This window comes from Fukomys damarensis, unplaced genomic scaffold (assembly GCF_012274545.1).
Source record: "Fukomys damarensis isolate Sample0158 unplaced genomic scaffold, DMR_v1.0_HiC HiC_scaffold_7, whole genome shotgun sequence".
Taxonomy (NCBI): Eukaryota; Metazoa; Chordata; class Mammalia; order Rodentia; family Bathyergidae; genus Fukomys; species Fukomys damarensis.
The window spans coordinates 22,811,542-22,834,428 of record NW_022900919.1 but is presented as its reverse complement, the minus strand read 5'-3'; the positions used below and the strand labels follow the sequence as shown (position 1 = coordinate 22,834,428).

Below are 22,887 nucleotides of genomic sequence, written 5' to 3'. Positions count from 1 at the left end.
TATATATCCAGGAGTTTTAGTTGTACATAGTGGGAGGAGTAGGGAAAAGAACTTGTACTTCATCTTCTCAGAGCAGATCTGCAATTTATTTTTGCATATTGGCAATGAACTTGGCATCTTATAAACTCTTATAATTAAAGTCTAACATTTTATCTATAGATTAGTTTTCTTTTCCACATAATCATCTAATCTATGAATAATAATAGCTTTGTTTCTTCATCTTCCTTGCTATTAGTTTTTTTAAAAATTTTAAGTTAACATACTGTAAAAATTAATTTCTTTGATCTTTGGTGTAGTGCTGTATGAGTTTTAACTTACGTAGGTTCATGAGATCCTGGTACATCCAGGATACAGAAGAGTCCTGTCACCTCCTGGAGTTCTTTCATTTGACCCTGCTATGGCTTAGGTCTAAGATGTCTTCTAAAAGTCTTATGTGTTCACAGGTAGGGCGTTGGAAAGGGGAGTCACTCAGGGAGGCACTGCATTCATCAGTGGATGGACCCACTGATGAGTTCATAGCTGAAGGTGTGGTTAGGAAGTGGGTCTGGTTGGAAGAGTCAGGTCACTGGAAGTATGACCCGTGTCCTTGGCTCCTCTCTTTCTCTGCTTCCTGGACACAATGGGTTGAGCGGCTTTTCTCCACTACACCCTTTTGCTATGACATTTCTGCCCAAGAGTCAGCTGGCCATGAACTGAATCCTCTGAAGCCGTGAGCCAAATGAAACTTCTCCTCTAAATTTTGGGTGTCAGATATTTTCTCCTGGAATGAGAAAACTTGACTAATACAGTCCATTTTGATTAGAGCTTTTGTCACAAACCCTGAAACCACTGATCTCTTTGTCTTTATAGTTCTGGCTTTCTCCAGCATGGCATATAAAATGAACTCATACACTCTATGGAAACTCCTGAGATAATTTTTCTTGTTTAGGCTATACAAGTGGTAGATTATTTCATTTATTTCCCACTACTAAATGATTCTTTGGATCCTGGGATGCAGTTGACCGCTATTTTATTTATGATTTTATGTTCACATATGTGACTGTGCTGGCATTTTCTTTCTTACACTGGCTCCAAGGTTATGTAACTTTTTGCCAGTATCATGATTTCTTTGTTCATTGCTTTTATTAGCACCAAAGTCTCCTTCCTTTCCAGATATCTAACTTTTCCAGCCTCACACAGAGTGTACTATGATCTTGCATCATATCTAGAATACTTTGTCTGCATTGGGAATCATTTATTTCTTGAGTGATTCATAGAATTTATTGTTTGAAGCCACCTGGCATGAATGTTTTCCTTGTGAGAAGATTTAAAATGACCCAGTCTTTAAATTTCTCAGGCCCAAGAGGTTTCCTAGATTTTCTTGAGTTATTTTTGATAAGGTGTACTTTTTTTTTTGCAGAATTTTCTCATTTCATCTCATTGCTCAATGTACCCTTCTTTAAAGTTGTTTATAATATCTGTATATCATCTTTTTATTCTCTACTACATCTGTAATTATGTCCTCTTTCCATTTCTACAGTTATTTTTGTTTTCCTATTTTTTTCCTTAAGTAATCTTACTAGAATACTATCAACATTTAAAGTTTTCCATAGAACTAATTTTTTTGTTTGTTTTTTGTTTTTTGTACTGGGAATCAAATTCAGGACCTTCTGCTTGCCAAGCAGGTGTGGTGCCACTGAGTTAAATCCCCAGCCCTCCAAGTTTTAATTTTGACAATTATCCCTATTTTATGTTCATTTTTATTTCATAAAGTTTGTTCTTGACGAGTGTGGTGGCGTGTTCCTGTAATCCTAGCACTCAGGAGGCTGAGGAAGGAGGATCACTGGAAGTTTGAAGCCTGGGCTATACTAGTGAGTTTAAGGCCAGCCTGAGCTACATAGTGAGACCCTGTCTCAAAAAAAAAGTTTTTAAAAAAAATTTCTCTATTTTCTTTAAAGATTATCTCAGTAGTTATTTTTAGCCTTCCTTCTGTTTAATACAAACATTTAAGATGATAACTTTTTTCTAGGTGCTGCTATATCTTTAGTGGCATTCCATAAGCTTTGATAAGTAGATTTTCATTATAATTCTGTGGTAAAATGCTTTTAAATCTCCACTATGATTTTCTTCTTTGACCATGAGTTATTTAGATATATGTTTTTAAATTTTCAAATGTATAAATACTTTCCAGCTACCTTTGGAAGCATGTTTTTGCTGTACAGATACTTCCCATTTCATGACCTACCTCATCAAAGACTGTTTGGACTTACAACCCACTGCTCAGACTTGTGACCCTCTGGACTTATGGTGCAGGGATATGAGCAGCAGCGCAGCCTTATGATGGCCTCTTCTATACTACAGTGTATAGTACTGTAATTTTTACTGATTGTGCTGTACAGTAGTACAGTACTATAGTTTTACATTCTGTTATCCATCACAGTACTGCACATAAGCAAAGTCATCTAGTTGGAGTTTTCTTTTCTCCATTTCTTTGTTCTGAGTATTGTAATACCCATACTGTACAGTGTACAAGCCCTCATTTACTGACCTGGTCGCAGGAATGGAACTTGGTCATGAGATGAGGAGTGTCTTGACTGCAGAGTGAACGCAGGACCTTCACACCTTCGCCACTCCTTTAAAAATTTTTTTTATATTGCGACAGGGGTCACATGAAGTTGCTCAGTTACACAGGCTGGGCTTGAATTTCAGACCCTCCTGACTCAGTCTCCCAGAGCTCTGGTGTTATAACTGTGTGCCGTCATGCCTGGCTAAACAACCTTTTCCTTTCACAGTTAATCATTAATTCATGGGGAGGTGGGAAGGTATACAGAGAGGGCTCCTGTACCTTCACCATTTCCCCTGTGGCTATATCATGAATAACTATTTACAACATCGAAACCGCAAACTCCACTCTCTGCAATACATGTACAGTATTGTGCTGTTTTGTGACAGGCGTATCCACCACCTTGACCTTGATCCAGGGCTCCATCACCACGAGGTGTCCCAAGTGTGACCCCGTTCCCCATATCTGGCCTCAGCCCAGCACCCCAGCCCCTGGCAGCAGCTCATCTGTTTTCTGCCTGCAGGCAGCTTCTTTAATGTCCTGTGGCTGATTATGTTGGGTCAGAAAATGTTGCATGTTTCATTCCAGTTCTTTGGCATTGTTGGAAATCTTTTGATGACTTTGAACATGATTATTTTCAAAAGTATTTTTATATTTGAAGAGACAGGTATTCTTCTAGTACCCTTACTGATTTTTGTCTGCTTGCTTTATCACTTTCTTAAGGGGAACCATTAATAATCTCAGGCTACACTTTCTTTTTAGTTTTACAGCACTGTTTGATGCTCTTTTGAGGTGCAAACAAGTTTAGAATTGCTCTATCTCCTGCATGATTTAAAGTAGTTATTATATAGCAGTTTGATTTCTTAATTCTTTTTGTTTAAATCCACCTTGTTGATAAAGTAGCAAGTTTTGTTTTGTCTGACCTATCTATATATTTTAATTTTTATTCTTTTGTTTTAACCATATGTATATGTCTATGTATGTGATTTTTGTTGTATGTGATTTTTAATTAATTGCTTCACTCTGCTTTGACTTAGATCCTGCTTATGGGAAGTGAATTTGTAATTGTTATTTCTCACTTGAAGGCAGACTGTTATTTCTCCTTGGCTGCTGCTTTTAAGATCCTGTATATGTTGAGCCGTTTCTCAGTTTTTCCAGGAACTTTCTGGGTCTGCTTTGCATTTCATTTATCATACTTGAGATGTGTTTGGTGTGTGAAGTTATGGGTTCATGTGATCCACGAGGACTGGAAAGTCTTCCATCACCATCCATGGAGTGTGTCTCTTCCTCGTTATCCCTGCTCCCTCTTTCAGGAACTCCAGTGAGACAGATGTTAGGCTTCGTCACTAAGTCCGATATGTCTCTGTCTCTGTGTTCCCATCTGGATATTTTTTCCAATCTTTACTGTAATTCTCTTGCCTTTTCTTCAGTGCCATCTAATATTTTTTTTGTTCTGCTTACTTCTGGATATTAGCAATTTTATTATTAAATCTCTTGATTCTTTTTCAAGTCTTCTAGGAAACCTTTACAGTTCCTCCTTAAGCCTTTCAATCATCTCATCTGTTTCTTTTCAATGTCAAAGATATTCATTTTGTATTCTGTGTCTTCTCATTGCATATGTGGTCCTGGCAGGTCTGATTTCATCGTGTGTTTGTTTCATCATAATTCTTTCCTGTGAAACACTTGTTTCAGGATGTTTTGCTTTACTTTTCCCCTTGGAGCTTTCAGGGCCTGTCACTTTGTCCGTAGAGCCCTTTGTGACTTAAGTCAATGCCGCTTATTCTAGAGAAGATTCAATTTGAACCTGCTGGGTACCTGGGCCCCAGCAGCTTGGAGCCACTTCAACCAAATGCCTGTCTAGAGTCTCCTAAGATGTCCCTATGGCCTGAGTCATAGTTGTCACTCTCGATAGTGCAGGCTGGTAATTGTGAATTCTCAGGGGGATTTCCCTTTGCATTCAGGGCCATTTCCAGACTGATAATTCTCATTCATTTCCTAAGGGTGGCATATGTTTATTTCCATTTCATGCTTAAAATGAGGATATAATCCTTTGGGGCTTCCTGTTTATATCCTCTTAGGAACTGAAGTTCCTCTGCTTCTGAATCCTGTAAGACTAGGAAATAAAAAGTCCAAGTTCAGCCAGTTCATAGTGGAGCAATTTCAGCTTCAGGCCTTGCTTATGTCTTAGGGAAGCCTTTATTTACTTTTTGACCTCGAAGGAGTCCTTGCTTTTTTGATGTTTCAGTGATACATTTCCATTTCTTCTGACACATTTCCTTGCATTTAGCAGAAGGATGAAGGTACCTCATTCACCATCCTCCAGAAAATGAAGTGACCTTAATCACCCTGTGACCACATCCTGCCACTGAATGTCCCCCACCAGAGCCTTCTTTTACAGTGTGATGATGGACATCTTTGCAAGTCATATTTATGTATTTTGTCCAGTTATTTATCATAACGAATTTATAGAACATGAAAAGAGACAAAGTTGAGAAATACTTGGGCAGTAGCTTGGCGCTACTTGTTGACAGATGGAGTTATTAGGATTCTTGATGTTAATTGTGTGGATTATTTCATTTGCTTTCTCCCAGAGTTACACTGGACAGAATATGATTAAAAACTCCATGTACTAATACAAAATAAAAACTAGGAAAAAAACCTCCACTGAGGGGCATGTCTATTCAATAAATAAAAATACAGATGCTGTTTTTCAGAATGAGGACCAACGTATTTTTAAGTAACAGTCTCCAGAATTGCCTTTAAATTTGGGGAAGCTGCTCCTCTAGAATTATAGAGTGATTTTTTTTTTTTTTTAGCTAGACAATACATCCTATAATGTGTTTGAATCAGTAGTCTATAGAAATAGGTGGAAAAAGAGTACTGTAGCAGATAGCAAAACAGGAATAGTGATCCATTGAGATTTTAAGATTTCCTGGGCCTAATTGGCAGAGAGATCCACAGTCTTCACAGCTGTTTGGGATCATCACGGGAAGGGTAGTGACACCAACACCAATTCCAGAAGAATGAGGGGGAGAAAGTATAGGTTACTACACAGGCAGGGCAGGGGACACCAGGGTCCCCTGATAGAAAAATGTGATGGCTAGGAGCTCAGGAGGCTGGGTATACCTGAGCAGTGTCAGAGGGGGAAGGACCTCGAGTGACATCCAGGAAGTTTGGGTTTAGTGCAGCCTTTCCATTTTTGTAAAATCATGCTGGCAGCATAATACAGAGGGATTTTAGGGAGAAAAGATGGGAGGCAGGGAAATTAGGGATAGGTGATTGAAAATTCCATTTTAATAGTTTTATTAAGGAAAAGCTCACATATCATACAATTCATTCATTTAAGGTATAGTATTAAATGCCCTTGATATAGTTACAAAGTTGCAACACCATCACCATGCTCTAATTTTATAATGTTTTCATCACCTCTAGGGAAAAAAAAAACTGCTATCCTTTAGCAATCACTCTGCAAGCCGCACACTTCTGCCCCATCCTAACAGCTACCAATCCATTTTCTGTTTCTACAGATTTCTCTATTCCAGGGTGCCATACAATATGAGGTCCTTGTACTTGGCTTCTTATACCTCCTGTCCTGTTTTCCAGTAGTTGGTGTTGCAGCACATAGCAGTTCCATTATGCAAACCTGCCACACTTTATCCAGAATGTACCAGTTTGGACACCTGTGTTGTTTCTGTATTTTGGAGATGAATAAGGAAGCTTTGGACAATTTTGTGTGTTTTCATAAGGATTTCTGTTTTACTCTCTCTTGGCTATGTACCTGGTAGTAGAATAGCCAGATGGTACTAAGTCGACATTCACATGTTTGAAAACTGTCAGACTGTTTTCGCAAAGCAGCGGCAGCATTTTACATCTCCACGATAAACGTGTGAGTGTGTCAATTTTTTATATTCTCCCTATTCTGGTAGATTGGAGTAGGAGTGACCATAGCGCTCCTGAGGTTGGGATGCAGAATCTCATTGTGACTTGGACTTGTATTTCTTTGACAGCTCATGATGTTGGCTTTTTTCCATGTACTTCCAGGCTTCTTTTATGTCTGGTTTGGCAAAACCTCTTTTCAGACCCTTTACCTGTTTAAAAAAAAAACTATTATTTGTCCTTTTATTGTTGAATTGTAAGAGTTCTTCACATGGTCTAGATATACAATTTCCTTATCAGATTTATTGTTTTGCCAATATTTTCCCCAATTTTGCAGGTTACTTATTTTTACTTTCTTTATGACATCCTTTGAGGTGCAAAAGTTTTAAATTTTGTTTGAATGTTTGTTTTTTTTTTCTTTTTTGAGACAAAGTCTCACTATGTAGTTGAGAGTGTCCTGGAACTCACTATGTAGCCCAGGCCAGTCTTGAACTCACAGCGATCCTCCTGCCTCAGCCTCCCGAGTGCTGGATTACAGGCATGTACCACCATGCCCGGCAAAAGTTTTAAATTTTGATAAAGCTCATCATCTATCCTCTGCTTTTATCACCTGTCCTGTTAGTTCCACATTTAAGATGGCTTTCCCAAACTCCCCAAGGTTATGATGATTTATTCCTATATTTCCTTCCAAGAGCTTTGTAGGTTCACCTCTTACAAGAGTTACTATTTATGGACAGTGTGAGAGAGAAATCTAACTTCATCCTATTGCATGTGGATATCTGGTTATCCAAGCACCATTTCTTAAAAATATTCTTAAGAACAGTTTTCCTTCAAACCCTAGGACATTCAGTAGCCCAGTCCAGAAAGATCAGGTTGAACTCTGGTAAGGCAGGTGAGAAGAGATTGGGGAGGGGATGTTTGAGAGGTGGACTTGATGACCATGGTCATGTGATGGACGAGGAGTAGGAGGATGTAAGGAGAGGGCATCCAAGGCTCTGGTTCCCATCCTTCCCCTCCATGCCATAAGCTAGGGTGGCCTCATCACCCTACATGACCATGTGGCCCTCCTGGAACCAATCTGGTGGGGCCTGCTTGTTCATTCTCATGACCTAAAGATCAAAGCCTGTAGCTGCATGATCAGCTCAACCACAGGAAACAGCCTCAGTCAAGACAGCTGAATTATATTTTGTGGTTCCTTAGACTGGAACCGTTACAGCATCTCAGATCAAAGAGAAAATGGGAAGGTTTGTGTTAGAGGAGCACAGCCAGTAAATGCCAGAAGCATCAAGCTTCTGTCAGTGATGCAAGTGATGCAGGTGAGGGGTCCACACATAAAATCAACACTCGTAATGGAGCGGGAGACCTCCTACACCTCAAGGAGACATGGAGACTGCAGCATCCTCTTGCTCATAGGAAGCCAGGATGCTGCATTTTCATTCCCCGGTCACATGGGGACTACAATGTTTTCTATTCCCTAGGGTTCGCAATGTAGCCTCAGCAGCTGCATGACCGACCCTAACTTTGAGAAAAACACTCTAAAGAGCCATCTGGACAGCCGACGCCATCCCCACTCAGTTGCCACTGGGCCTGGTAAATGGACCAGCAGCCACCCAGGCAGTGATGGGGCACGGTACCCACAGAATGGCTGCCCAGGGCTGCAGTCTCTGAAGAGAACAAGGAGAAATGTATCCAGAATGCGACTTTTCCAGCTCTGTGAGCTCAGGGACAAACCCTGTGCCTGGGGAGCAGCCCCGCCTTGGGAGCAGAAACAGAAGCGTTGTTATGTGTGCTGAGTGGAGCCACACCGAGTGAATGTTTGTGGGGCTGCAACAGAGACTCCTTTGATGCAAAACCACCGCACCCAGGATGCAGTTGCCTGAGACTGGTCGGGCTCCCCTGGGAGCTGAAGAAGGACGATCTGTATTCTTCTGAGGCTATACCATTTCAGAGAAGGCAGCAGCCCTGTAGCCCTTTACACAGCATCATCAGTTCATTCAGAAGCATAGAGCTGGAAGTGACAATAAAGATCAGTTAGCACGCTCCCTCTACTTGCAAAAGAGGAAACTGAGGGTAAGCAATGGAGCCACTGGTTCAGAATCCTCAGGGATTTACTGTCACAGGTCTTGTGACCCCCTCTTCCAGCCCACTGCTCAAAAAAAACCATTCCGCTCGACATTCTGAGGATAAGAATGAACCACCCAGCAGTGGTCCCTGAGGGCTGATGTGTCCTGACCCCTTGTTGACACCTAGATATAGAATGTCCAAGCACACGTGCCATGCCTCTGCTTCAGAACTGCTGGAAGCCGATGTTTTTTCATCTGTTTGATAGAAAATCGCCGCTTACATCTCCCCTTTGGTTGCTTGCATTCTTCCCGTCTCATGAGCCAGCTCACACCACAGCTTGTCCATGTGCTATAGTCACCTTCACATGACTGTATCTGCTCCTAACGCAGGACATCATTGAAGTGGGGACAACTGGGAACTCCATTAAAGGAAGGTTCCCTCCTCCACTGGATGTGGCAAAACATTTTCCCAGCAAGTCTGGGGGAGCCTCCCCTCCTATTATTCTCCACCACGGGGGCCAAACAATCTCTAAGTTACATTTTGGATGAGGGGCTCCATAAAGAGGGAGAAAAAAAGAAAGAAATTTAACAATGAACACAAACTAAGTCTACTAATGTGACAACAAGAATGAATGTGAAATTAATAATTTGTGTTTGGTCTAAGTGTAAAAGCTATATATGCTCATTGTAAAAAAACATGGGAAATACAGAAAGATATAAAAAAATGTAGCTGTAACCACATCATCCTAACACACTTCTGCTGATTCATGAGGGCAGGATCTTGAGTTTCCTTACTGCCATCTCCTCAGTGCTGGCACATAGAGTCTGCTTAATAAACATTTGTTGAATGAATGGTGTTACTGTTTGGGTGCATTTACCTCCAGCCATTTTTAATGTGTATTTTACATACTTGCAGTCAGACTGTGTTCATAACATAACATGTTTTTAACCTACCATGATAACAGGTATGGTTATGATGCAAAAACTCTTTATAAATATCATTTTTAAAGATGCTTAGCAGACTTGTATATGCTTGAATTACTTATTTTCATGTTGCTAAATACTTTGGGAAAATATCCATTTCAAGGGTGCTTTGTCAGATTTCCACTCAGACAAGCAGATCAGTCGAGTACACTGCTGGGTCCTGCTGTGTCCAGAGGCACCTAGGCAGTTCCTGAAGTCACACTGTCACTTGCTTCCATAGTCTCACGGGGCACACAAGGAAGAGGAGATAACACCAGAGGGAAGTTTTCAAATTAGAGTCAGGACATGACCTCACCAGACTACTGTAATTAAGAAATAGCATTTGAATATTGCATTGTAGAAACAAACAGAGATATCATTATATCAAATACTGGAAATACAGAACCTTAAGAACTCAACTAAACTAAACCACTTTCTGTATAAGCCCAACTCTCTCCTTTTAAAGGATTTCTTGGGCTAGTCGGGTGGAAGGTATACAGTTCAGTTCAAGTTAATATAGCACCATCTGGTGCTAAAACAAAAGATGAGCATCTAGGAGCCAGCCAGGATGGATTCTCTGATTTTGAACATTGAATTCATGAGAAATCAAGGAGGATTGGTGTGTGGCTCACTGTGGAATCCCCTGTTTCAGAACTGGACATATTTTCTTATTTGAAAGAGTATAAATGGACTTCCTGCTCCAGACTGCTACTGAGTGAGTACATGTGGTTAACTCCTCTACCTGTTAGGAATTTCTGCCAAAATTAAAAAGGAAAATGCAAATAGGCAGAAATGCTTGTAGAACAAGAAGCCCTACAAAGGTGCTGGCCACATTCTGGACCCCAGAGAACCTCTGCGTGACACAGTGTAGGTGAGAGTGGATTAATCACTTGCCTTTGACCACAGTGAGGGGAAAGCCTAGGAAATGAGTGGGTCAGAATTGGCATTGCCCCCAATGCCAACCTGCTCACAATGGCAGGGCAGGAGGTATCAGTGGGTTATGCAGCATAGTGGGAGGAAAGTAGATCTGCCCTCCCCTCTGGGAACTACAACAGACTGTTAGATCCTGTACCCACCTGGGAGGATCCTGCTCCCATCACGTAGGAGTCCAGCCCTGCCTGCCTACCCCATGAAGGGTGCTCAGTTCAGTTAGAGGAGGATGTTGGGTGTCCCAGCACACTCCACTTTGGACCACTAAGTCCCACAAGACCTTTGAGCCATCTACTGGTTGAGGTCCAAGAGTTAACATCTAAATATTCTAAACTTAGCTGATCATTCAAACATGACAGCCACAGAAAGGCATTCAATGGATAAAGAGGCTTTCTATCTGATTTGAAGTGTGATCAAAATACTCAGTGAACGTTTCCATCAAAATATTTATGCCTGTAAAATACACACTGCCATGACTCTTCCAGGCTTTGAACACACTTAACCCATCATTACGCTATTGTCACTTTTTGGAAGCAGTTCTGGAAGTCCTTTTTCATGTCTTTACAAAATGTGATAAAAGATAAGGCTAATCCTGCTGCTCAGGGCCATTCAACAGAAAGGTAGACTCACAAATGCATTATGGTGCATCCTCATCCACCTTATTTACTGGATCTGGCACTGTGTGAATTCTGGCTCTTCCCCAAAGTCAAAATAACCATGAAAGGTAAATGTTTTGAATCAATTCAGGACAGTAAGGCAGCCAAGACAGAACATCTAAAGACACTCACAAGAGGGGACCTCCAGAGCTTCTTCAGAAAGTGGCGAGAACAATGAGATAAGTGTGTTCAAAGTGAGGGGGAGCATTTTTAAAGAGAACTAGTGACAATGTATCTTTCATAGGAATACATTTTTAAGAAATATTTTTAAAAATTCAGTTTGTAGCTTTCCTAAAAGACACACACACACACACACACACACACACGCCCCTGAGGATTATGGCAGTAAGTAATGAAACCAATATAACAAAAATTAAATCAAGATCTTTGTAGCTAACAAAGTTATAAAATAGAACAACAGTCCCAGGAAGAGAAGAAAAGTAGTATCTTCATCCTCATTATTAACCTCCATGCCTAGGATCCTCTATTCCTAAAAACCCAGGGTGAGGAGAGGGAGTAAAGATTATCTCAGATTTTCATCTTGCACAAGGAAGAGTCATGTGCTTTCTGTGTCCTAAACTAAGACTTCATAGATAGAAATCAGCAATACAATAAAATCATAATACTTACAAGAATATGGAAGTACATGGTTCATATTTAAAAATCTACATGGTACTCATTCAACAAATGTTTTGGACAGGCTTTAGGACAATGTGATGCACTCATCATAATCTGTAACTCAGAACTTCCAGCCTCCTGTTCATGTCCCTCTAGTTCTTTTCTTCACTGCAAATATCATTCTGTGTAATGATAAATGCCAGTTGTTCAAGGCCAGTGTATTGGTCCACCTGCTCACAGCTGTACCCCCTGTCTAATGATGAATCTGAACCTAATATCTGACATATTCATCAGTATTGATTGAAATGTTGCAGAACTCCAAGGGACAGAAGAACCCAAATGGGAATCAGGAGGATTTAAAGGCGTATACAATGGTTCAACAGACTCTGTGTCCAAAATGGCCAAGCAATGAACAAAGAGAAGTTCCAGCTTTTATACATATTGTTGAAGGGGCTGGTTTTTCTAGTGATATAGCAAGTGAGTTTACCAGAACAGGACAAGGGTAGACAGACTTGTAACTTTGCCTTGAAAGAAGACAGTTTCTTATAAATCATATGAGAACAGAGTTTCATAAACTTTGTTTGCAGGACATAGTTGCTAATTTTATGTGTATGAGAACAAGGAGTTACCACTACAGGGGAGAGGCAGATGATGTGGGGTGGGGATGGAGGGCTGCCCAAGGCTGGGGCAGAGCTTGTTTTTCTCTGAGTCCTGCTTTAGCATTAGTTGAATACTTATGTAACCTCTATTTGTTTGATATGGTTATTAAATGAATGGATACACGTTTATGAGTGAGATGACAATGGCTTCACAGTGGCTATCATTTTGTGGGGAGCCAGACAGTCCAACGAGAGCTTCTGGGGTCCGTAATGGAACTCTTTTGAAGTGCACTTTTCTATTCTAGTTGATCTGCTGAATAAAAGATGGAAATTGTTTTTCAGGAATCATCCACAACGTCCTCTAGAGAAAAGCCTGGAAAACCAGAAGCACTGAGTAGTAACTTCCTTTTTCCTAAAGGCTGCCACCAGAGGGCCCGCAGCAACTCCACCAGTAAGTGTGTGGGAATGGCCGCTTCTCTGAGCAGTAGCAGTGAGAATGACATGGGGAAGCCAACCTCTCCAGTCCAGTGGGACAAACCAAGGAGGTGATACACAGGTTGCCTGACCATGCAGCCAGCCCTGCTCCTACGCAGGAACTGGCCATCCAGATGTGTCACTTGGGCCATGGGTTTCCTGATTTCTGGTGCATGTGGTCATGGAGGCACCCCCCCACACACCCACAGGAGGCACCCACAGGAGGCTGGCAGTGGGGGGCAGCTGGGGACTGCTCCCTCCTCCTTGCTCTGCATTGGTGTGGACAGTGGCTGTAGCCTCACCAGTGACATAAATCATACCCAGATGGGCTGACTCCTGAAGGCCTGCCTCACTGGGCTCTGCTAACACATTTCCTCCACTTGCCCCTCAGGCCTTGGGTGGGTAACAGCTCCCAGCATCCCATGGCTGCCTCTCTTCCTGCCTCTGCCCATCTGGGCACCCAGCCCTGTATTCAGATCTGGTATTCGGTGTCCATCAGCCCAGCCCAGCCTGGCACCCTTCCTGCCTGGTTCTCAGCATGACCGACATGGGGCTCTTGAAACAGGGGAGAGGCACAGACACGGTGGGCTTTCAGATGCAGGTGGAGGTCAAAGCTCCTTCGTTTGTTCATTTTGATTCGGGTGAGTTTGCCTATTTTCCTATGGGTGATTATTATCTTATCATTAATTTGATTAAACTGATATCTGACAATGTTATTTTTGTTTACACGAAGATGTTTTAAACTTTATTAAATCAAATTTACTGATTTTTCTTTTGTAATGGGAAAGTTTCTTCCAAAATGAGATATTAGATATGTGGCTATATTTTCTTCTGACTTTTGAAAGACTTTTTATTTTAAACTTGATATATCTATAATGTATTTTCTTCATGGTTTTTTTTTTTTTTTTTTTTTTTTTTTTTTTTTTTTTTGGTATTGGGGATTGAACTCCAGTCCCTGTGCTTGTGAGGCAAGCAGCAGAACCACTGAACTCAATCCCCAGCCCTATCTGTAATTTATATTCAGTGTTTGATGTGATGTGAGATCTAGTTCTTTTCTAATACTAGGTGATGACTAATATTATTTGAGATCATCAGTGCTTACCCAATCTTTTATCTATTTTGTTTACTTTGCTTATCTCTCACAAATGATATGCAGCTATATTTCCTGTGATAACTTGCCATTCATTTATTTTCTGCTTCTTGTTGCATGTGTTTAAGTTTTGCAGTGATTTGTAAGATTTATTCAGTTTTTATTTCCACTTCTGATATTCCTTAAGTTTAAATGTAATTAATATTTGAGAATAAATTTTCTAAATTGTTCCTCTAAGGAGAGATGAGAACAACAACACATTATTAGGCAAATATAGCTCCTTTTTCCATTTGAAAATTCAGTTTGATCTTAAATTTCATACTTATTACCACAAATCATCTGAATACATAGCTTCCCTTTGAAAATTTACTCTGGCTTCTGCACTGGATTTATAACCACTTTGCAATAGACTCACTCAGTGAGGAAGGCTTGGCTGGTGTCCTTTGCTGACCCTCTGCAGGGTGTTGTTGGGATATTTCTCAATCGCTGCACTGCACACAGAGGGTATCATCAGGAGGGTAGAGCTTTGGGGAACCTGCTCTGTACTAACTTACTGCTGTACAGATCCAAACCATGGTGAGAATAGGGTCCCCAGAGTGCAAGGTTTGCTGGGAAGGGGCAGGCAGAGCTGGGTGAAGCCTGAGCAAGTTGTACTGGCCCTGCTGTGCTCAGCCTGTCTGCTGCATGACCTCTCTGGAGTGAGATAGCCTTTGACCTAGGTCACCTTGCACTGCAGGGGGCTGAAACAGGGAGACCAGTGCCAGAGGCCTGGGCTCTGCTGGGGCTCTGTTTAGGGCTCTGGAGCCAGCAAGGAGTGAGGAAAGAGTGTCCTCCTGTAGGTTCCTGAAGGGCCAAGGAGAGGCCGCTGTGTGGCCTGGAGAGCAGGACGGTGCCACAGGTCAGTGACCCACCAGAGCTCCACAGTCAGCGCGGGGCACTGAGGTCTGTTTGCCTTCTGTTAAACACCACGTAAATGGTGCGTGCAGCCAGGTGTAGGGCATGGCGACCTCTGGCCTCTGCTCTCAGTCCTGGCCTGTGATCCTGTGTCCTGACCTGTGGTGATTCCAAACCCTCTGCCTCCCTGATCCACTGGGAGCAGAGTGGCTGACCCTTACCAGTTGCAGGTATTGCCTATCTGTGCCTTGCACAGCATCCCTGGGAAGTGTCCCAAGGACCTACGGTGTCCTCTTTCTTCTCATCCTCTCTGGCCAGGAGCTTCCTCTCTTCGGCCTGTAAACAGTGGTCTTTCCTGTCCTAAGGACCACAGCAGATTCCAAACCTCAGTCCACCCTGCATGTCCTTGGAACCACACTGATCTTACTTTTCCCTCTGTGAGAATTGCCCACCAAAGCCTGTCCACTGGAGCTAGGGGTACAGGGAAAACCCTGCCCCTTTCTGGGGCACACTCTGCCCTTGGCCTTGGGGAGCACAGGAAGTGAGGGTAACAGAAATCTGAGGACTAAGTATGGGGGAAATGAGGTGAAAATCTCATTCATATGCTTAGGTATTATTTATATGTTGAAAAGAAGTTTAGATATATCGATGAATAAAACATAGCATTAAAATTTTTCTCACATGTGTATTTTTACTTTTTTAATGTGTTACTTGAAATATTCTTCCCTCCTTCCCTCCCTTCCTTCCTTCCATCTTTCTTTTTTTTTCAGTACTGGGGAATCAAACCAGAGGCACTGTATCACTGAGCTATATCCTTAGCTCTTTTAAATGTTTTTTTTTTCTTTTTTAAATTTTGAGACAGGGTCTTGTTAAGTTGAGTTGCCCAGGCTGGCCTCAAACTTGAGATCCTCCTGCCTCAGGCTCTCAAGTAGCTGAGATTACAGGCATGCACCTCTGTGCCTGGAAGCTACTGGAAAATAGTTACCTGTATGGCTTACAATGCTTTTCAGCCAGGAAGCACTGGTTTAGGCTGTAGGCTAAATCAAACAGCTTTTTTCTAGCAGCTTGTGGTGGCAGAAAAGAGTTTCTGTTGAATGAAAGGAAGTCAGGGACCCCACAGAGAGAAAGCTGGAGCTTTGCAATTTCTTAGCTCTCCAAGGAATGAAGTGATGCCTGTGAGGGGGGAGTGTGGACCCAACTGAATATGAGTGTGTCTGTCATGGAGGTTGGAGGAGCCTGTGCCCAGTCCGTCTGAGTGGCCACTGGCTCAGGGATGTGTGTCCTGTGTCCTGGGTGCCTTCTGCCCTCTGTGCCTGCCTCTCGAGGTTAGCATCCTTACCTGGGTGGTGGTTTCCTGAGCCTGACATACTGCTTCATGGGAGGTGTCCGCCAGCCCTGGTTGGGTTGAGGTGAAGGGAGAGCTGTCCGTACCAGCAGGACAGAATGCATGCACGAGGGGGTAAATGATGCCCACATCTGCAGTGACTCCAGGCAGTCAGCACAGTGCCAGGGTGCATGCCACACAGCCGCACGCTGAAAGAGGGGCAGTGGTTTTGTTCCTCCTTGAGCTTTGTATTTCGAGAGCACAAATGAGTTGCCCTACCTTTTCTCCTGGTTTAGGCGTTAACCCCTATTGCACAGGAGAGAGTGACTTTCCCATGAGCAGGAAATCAGCAGCTTCTACAGACAGGCAGCCGAGCTCCCTCTGCAGCGACAGGAAGTCCCTCTCCCAGCAGCTGGACTGGCCTGCGGGAAAGGCTGCGGTAAGTGCGGAGTGGGGAGCAGAAAGCCAGGAGCTACCCGTGCAGCTCTAGATTTGCCCCACAGAGGAGAGGGCGCGCCGAGGGGCAAAGAATCACCTTAGGCGAGAACCACACCCTGGTGTTCATCGACGGAGCGCCCCCTTGTGCCAGACACTCGCAACGGCTACCGTCTCTTTGCCGTCTGTGCTAATGGGACCAAGCTTTCGCCAGCGGGTGCAGGACTAAGGTTTCCCGTGGTCCCTTTCTTGCATGTACAGTGGCCCTGGGAGTTGGATGAAGGAACTAGGGTTGGAACTGGGGTTTATGCCCATTCACAGTGCGAATAAGTCACTGGGATAGGACATGAAGTTGGATCCAAAGCCCCTGTGGTTAACTCTGTCCTTGACCTGGTGACTTACTTTACTGTCATGGCCACCAACTCTTAACACAAGCGTATGCAGAAGAGTATGGTGGGCCCCATTTCCCAGGGAGCATCACACAGGCGTGGAGAGGTGCACGGCCCTTTGCACGCATACATCATAAAATCCAAAGAGCCAGGACTTGAACCAAGTGTTGTGTGACCCCCAGACCTGTACATCAGACTGGGAGCCAAGCAGAGCAAAGCACAATGTCCACCGTGCACATCACCGGCCTGCCTGTGACGCCTCACCTGTCCTTTCCCTGCACCGGGCAGTGCATTCCTTCTGGGAGCCCTGGCTGCTGCTGTGATCACACGGCAACCTCTGTCCCGTCGTGTCCCTCCTGGTCTCAGCTGTGTCTCTAGAGACCCTGCTCCACCTTCCACGCTCTCCCCTGCTGGAAGCCCTCTTGATTCCTCTGCTTGTTCTCCCAGGTGTCCCTCAGGTGGCACTTGTCTCTCTCTTCCTGTGCCCATACCCTGGCTCTTTAGTGTACAGATGTCCATGGAAGGCAGGTGGTGGCTATTTGGAGGGCTGGCTGGAAAGACCAAGGAGATGCAGCCACCTAGGAAAAGGCTCCTTCATGTGACAGCCAGCCCTGTGCTATGGCTGGAGTCTCCACTCACTCAACTCCTCAAAGGTGGGGGCACTTGGATGCTGTGTTAGTGAGGACTCTCCTCAGAACAGAAACAACAGACCGCATAGCACAATCAGTGCCCTCCCCTTACACTGGTCCCACGTCTGTAGATTCAGCCAGCTCCAGGTCACAGATGTGGTTGGGGCCAGGGTGGCTGCATCTGCACCCAACACAGACAGGTGGCTTCCTTGTCATTATACTCTGATCAATCCCTAGGACATAGTATCGATGTTGTATTGGGTATTGGAGGTCTAGAGCTCATGTAGAAGCGATTTAAAGTATGTGGGAGGATGTTGGGAGGTTATAGCCAAAACCTGAACAAGGGACTTGAGCATCCCAGGATTTTGGTATCATTGGGGCCTCCAAACCAGTCCTTTTGGTTAAGAAAGGAGTAATTATTGTAAGAAATCAGCTTATCAAGAAGGTGGGAAAGTCTGAAGATCTTCAGGGTGGATTAGCAAGCTGAGGACCCAGAAGAGCTGATGGGCAGTTTCTGTCCAAAGGCCTGTGGGCTTTAGACCCAGAAGAGCCAGACAACAGTTGAGTCCCAACGTGTGGGCCTCTGGCAGGGAGAGCTCACTCATGCACCCAACAGTCAGCCTTGTTTTTCTGTTCAGCCTTCAACTGATTGAATGAGGCCCACCCGGGAGGGATATCTGTTTTGTCTGCTGATTTAAATGTTAACCTTGTTCCAAAATGCCCTCATGGACACACACAGATGTCTGATAAACATCTGGCACCCCTCAGCATAGCCAGATTGAAACAAAATGAACTGGCTCAGATGCCCCTGGCTCCATCTGGTCTACCCACAGCCCTCTGTGGGAGGTGCAGTGGTGTGGCCAGAGAAGGCTGCTTCTGCAGGGGAGAAAGAAGAGTGTGGTCTGCAGTAGCCTTGGGGGCTCCAGGGCCTGGGGTATTTGTGGGTCCCTTTGGGGACTACCCAGCCTGCAGTGGTCAGTCACAAGCCGCAAGAGGAAGAGAGTTCCCCAGAGAAGCTTGTGGCCAGCAGTGACGGCACTGATGCCAATGTGGACTCCAGCTTCCTTGCGTGCCAGTCACAGGCTGTGTGCTCTCTGCAGATCCTTGTATTGAACTGGAACCCAAAGAGCTGTAGGGCCAAGGCAGTGCCACCCAAAGAGGCACATACTTTCTGTACCCTGCCTCTAGAAGTGAGGACTCCACAGCTCACAGGAGTTGGGTGCCTTCAGGGTCACCTGAGTCATAGGTGGTGGGGTGGCAGAGTGTGAACACAGCTGTCCTGGCTCAGTTGTGGCCTGGGCACTGGCCCCCTGGGCTCCTGGTCCCACCTTGCAGCATCTTGGATCTCCATGAACAGGGCCTGTGTGGCTACCTCAACCCCCATAAGACTGTCTGCTTCGGTGGGTGTGGAGTCTGTCCATGCCCCGGGATACGAGAGGGCAAAGAGTGACAGGAAACATTAGAAGGCATTTCCAATGAGATGGGCACTGCCCATGCTTGCAACAACATTCTTACCATGGGGGAAACTGAGACACAGAAGGGTGAAATCACTTCCCCCGGGGGGCTCCAAAGTGTCAGCTGGAACCAGCAGGTGGTATTGCCCCTGGCTGGGCAGCTGCCCATGGCACAGAGCACGTCTGCCTTGCATTCTTCATTTCTCCCAGGCAAGGAGCTCCTCACCTTCCCAGGATTCATGCTCTGGGGCCCTACATCTTTGGGCTCCTCCCTGTTGCCCGCCACCCTGTGTCTGGCACTCTTTTCCCCTGGATGTGCAGTCTGGGAAGTTGCCCTCCACCAGCTTCCTTTGGAGCCTTCACTGTTGGCCTGCTGGGACGCCAGGCTGCCCCTGGCCCACAGCGTCTATTCCCTGCTGGTCCTCTGCCCTTCTGCTCCACACCTCACTGCCACCTGCTCCTCCTCGCAGGGCCCATTGAGACCGACACGGTCGCTGAGTACAGCTCAGCTCGGGCAGCCATCGGCAGGCTTGCAGGCTTCAGTTATCTCCAACATCGTGCTGATGAAGGGCCAGGCCAAGGTAGGTAAGGGCCACTGCCAGTGGGGGATGGGGACTTCATCACACCAAGGGGTGGGTGGGGAATTCAAAGTGGCAAAGGGCCCTAAAGTCATGAAAATATGACAAAAATGGCTCTGATTATAAGGTATATTCAATACATCATCTTTCTGGGCCTGGGAGGAAGTGGGGACATAGTTTTTAGTGCAAGAAGCCGGGCACACAGGCAAGAAAGGAGGATGGCCCTCTGCGTTATACACTGCAGTCTCACCGGGGCGAGCAGGGTGACAGCTACTACTCCAGCCCATGGCAGAGTCCAGAAGCCTCCTTACCTCGAGTTATCCCAGGCCAGTGCTACACGCCCAGGGAAGACACTCTGTGTCTCTCTTGTCCTGATATCCTAACTCCATCACCTGGAGCAACACCCTGTGCACAGCCTTCCTGCCTGGTGCTTGCTTGCCTGGCATCTTGTAGCATCCTGAAGATGCAGACAGACTGCCAGCCCTGTGGTCCAGGGGTGATGTCATGGCTGCTGGCCGAGGCAACCGACCTGCCCACAAACTGTGACATGGCTGTCACGGCCACTGTCCCTTCCAGGGAGGCTGGGAGCCAAGCAACTGGACACTGCCTGGTGTACACGGAGCAGAACCAGAGACCTGGCTTTGCGTCACAACATATGTGTTTTGAAACCTGCCTGAGGCAAGACCCTGACCATAAGATACACCTGAGGGCTTCACAGAGGTCACAGCCTTAAATCCAGCCCCTGAGGGAGGCCCCAGCTCAGCCTGCCAGGAAACATGGAGCTCCTCTGCCTCCAACAAAATGCAGCTAGGTGCCTGGGAGATCCTGTCTCCCTTGAGCAGCTGCCTCTCCTCCCAGGGTCCCTTCAGTCTCAGGGTATCTTCTTCAGCCCTGGGAGTGACCAGGGTGATGGCAGGAAGGATGGCAGGGCAAGGGCAGGAAGGGGAGCCCACAGTGGATCCCTGTCTTTGAGAGGGGGTGGGGTGTAGCACAGAAGGGGATAGGAGAAGGATGGCTGGGAGCTGCTACCATGATATTACCATTTTCATTGACATCTTTATTGTTGCCATTGTAAGGTGTTTTATTTTTGAACACAACCCTCTGAGTTAGGTAACATCACCATCATTTGACAAGGGGGAAACTAAGGCTCAGGGTTAGGAAGTGATTTGACCAGAATCACAGTTGAAGACAGAGCCAGGGTCATGATCATCCAGGCTTGGTCTTCTTGGGAGCATGGGTTCATGGGAACTTCACACCCCACAGATGGGGTGGTGCCTGCTACTGCTCTTCCCTTTCGCCTCTCCTTCCTGACTCCTGCTGAGGGCTGGGATATCCTTTGGGAAGCCCAGACCATCCCTTACCTGACCTCTTCCTCTTCTCTCCCCAGGGCCTGGGATTCAGCATCGTTGGGGGACAGGACAGCATTTATGGCCCCATTGGGATTTATGTCAAAACCATCTTTGCAGGTGGAGCAGCGGCAGCTGATGGAAGGCTACAAGAAGGTAGAGTTCCTATCCTTCTGGGACCGAAACCAGAGTCCAGAGTTGCTAGGCCACAGAAGAGACTGGGGTTACAAAATGTGTCTTGAGCTTTAGAATGCAGCTGGGTACTAGGTTTGGCCCTGGGAGCTATCTGGGTTTCCTAGGAGGGTAGGGAGACAGAGCAGAGGCAGCTACCTTGGGCCAGGGTGGCGTTGATCTGAGGAGAGGCAGTTGCGCAGGTCCCATGCTTCTCCACTTGTGTGTGTGTGTGTGTGTGTGTGTGTGTGTGTATCAGCTTGTGTGAACCATGCCATCTACAGGAACCGATATTGCTCTAGGTAGTGTGGATGGACTGAAGCCCAGGCCCAGCCTGACCCTGCCTGTTTTCATATGACTCATGAATGGAGTAAGGGTCCTATAGTTCTAAATGGCCCCAAAATTCAAAACTATTTTTGATTCTTCTAACATGAGGACAGCAAATGAAGCCTCAGTTCCAGTATCCTCTGAGAAGCTTAACTATTTTCAGTGTCGGTGGCTGCCTGGCTTCATTTCCGATGCTCACCGGCACTCCTGCTATGGCTGGCGCTGAGTCTGTGCCGCAGTGAGGTCTTTCCTACCTGGCCCTGTGCAGAACGGCGTGGGGCTTCACTGTAGGGGCAGGGGGATTCCCGAAGCTTTCATCCCGAGGGAGGGACCAGCTGTAGGGTTTTGGAAGCCTTGGGAGCCCAGGATGCTACAGGCTGGTGAGACAGCAGAGCACTCCTGGTGCCAGCTCCAGCTGTGATGGCTGCTTAGAGCGGTCACCCCCCGAGAGGAGACGGGCAGAAGACGGAAGGGACAGAGCCGAGCAGAGGCTCAACTGAGGGCATACTGGAGGCTTCTGACCTTGGTCAACTGGAGAAAGATGATGTGGTGCCTAGAGGAGGGGGCTGAAGAGGAGAGGGACGGGAAGACAGAAGAGGCATAGGCGGGACCGGGAGAAGGGAGGTGATTGTCGAGTGTCCACAAGGTGGCGATGTCCAGCAGGCTTGGGAAAATCCACACACACACACACACACACACACACACACACACACACACACCCATGTGTTCCCCCACCCCACCGCCCCGGGCCAAGGGCGGAGGATTGAAAGCAGACTTGGGCATTTTGAACATTTGGGAAATACCTGGAATTCTCCACTGGAAGAAGGGAGCAGGAAAAGAGGGTGTGGAGGCCAAGGAGGCAGGCAGAGAGGAGGAGCCAGGGAAGGAGGAAGAGAGCTTACTATGGTTTGGGTCATTATCTTTCGTGTTTTTCTAACTTTAAACAGATGGCAGGGGAAGGATTGAGGTGGCAAGAGAAGAGAACATTGTGTTTTGTTTTGTTTCCTGAATATTAGTTTTTTCAAGCCAAGTTTTATAGTATTTTTTGTTGTTGTTGGTTTTTGTTTTTCTGGGTATTTATCTCCTTCAGTTAATGGCCATTATAAAAAATAGAAAATTTTAATGAGACAAAACTTTCTGCTAATAGACAACCACTGACTGGTTCTAGTCCTAAATAATCAGCCAAACGACCTTTCGTAACTTCTTTCTAAGGTAAAATTTTCAAATCTACTCTTGGGCACATGGATACATTGGTTGCAAAAATTTGTTGTACACATGAAGGCCACTGATGATTTGTTTCTATTCCCCTTCCAAAAAGTGATTGTGTAAGATGTGTTTGGCAAAGCCCAGGCCAATTTTCACCAGATGTGGTCAAGTAAGGAAAGGTCCTGAGCCCAGAGCTGGCCCTGCTAGAAGGGATGTTCTAATAATTCACAAGGAAGTTCTCCCTCAGTGTGACTGAGAGTGGATATCCTGAAGTGTTTCATTTGTCTGCCTCTGTTCTTGCCCCTGGACTTAGAGTCTCACAG

The 22,887-nt window shown here is 45.4% G+C and overlaps 1 protein-coding gene across 2 annotated transcripts in view; it reads left to right on the top strand.

The window, feature by feature from the left end:
• Il16 (interleukin 16) overlaps nt 1-22,887 on the top strand; it is a 96,690-nt gene that overhangs the window by 43,180 nt on the left and 30,623 nt on the right. For both annotated transcript variants that reach the window (XM_010621188.3, XM_033761121.1), the window contains exons 3-6: nt 12,590-12,698; nt 16,326-16,468; nt 19,407-19,517; nt 20,902-21,016. In XM_010621188.3, the coding sequence (XP_010619490.1) occupies nt 12,590-12,698; nt 16,326-16,468; nt 19,407-19,517; nt 20,902-21,016 (478 nt within the window). The remainder of the gene's footprint in view (nt 1-12,589; nt 12,699-16,325; nt 16,469-19,406; nt 19,518-20,901; nt 21,017-22,887) is intronic.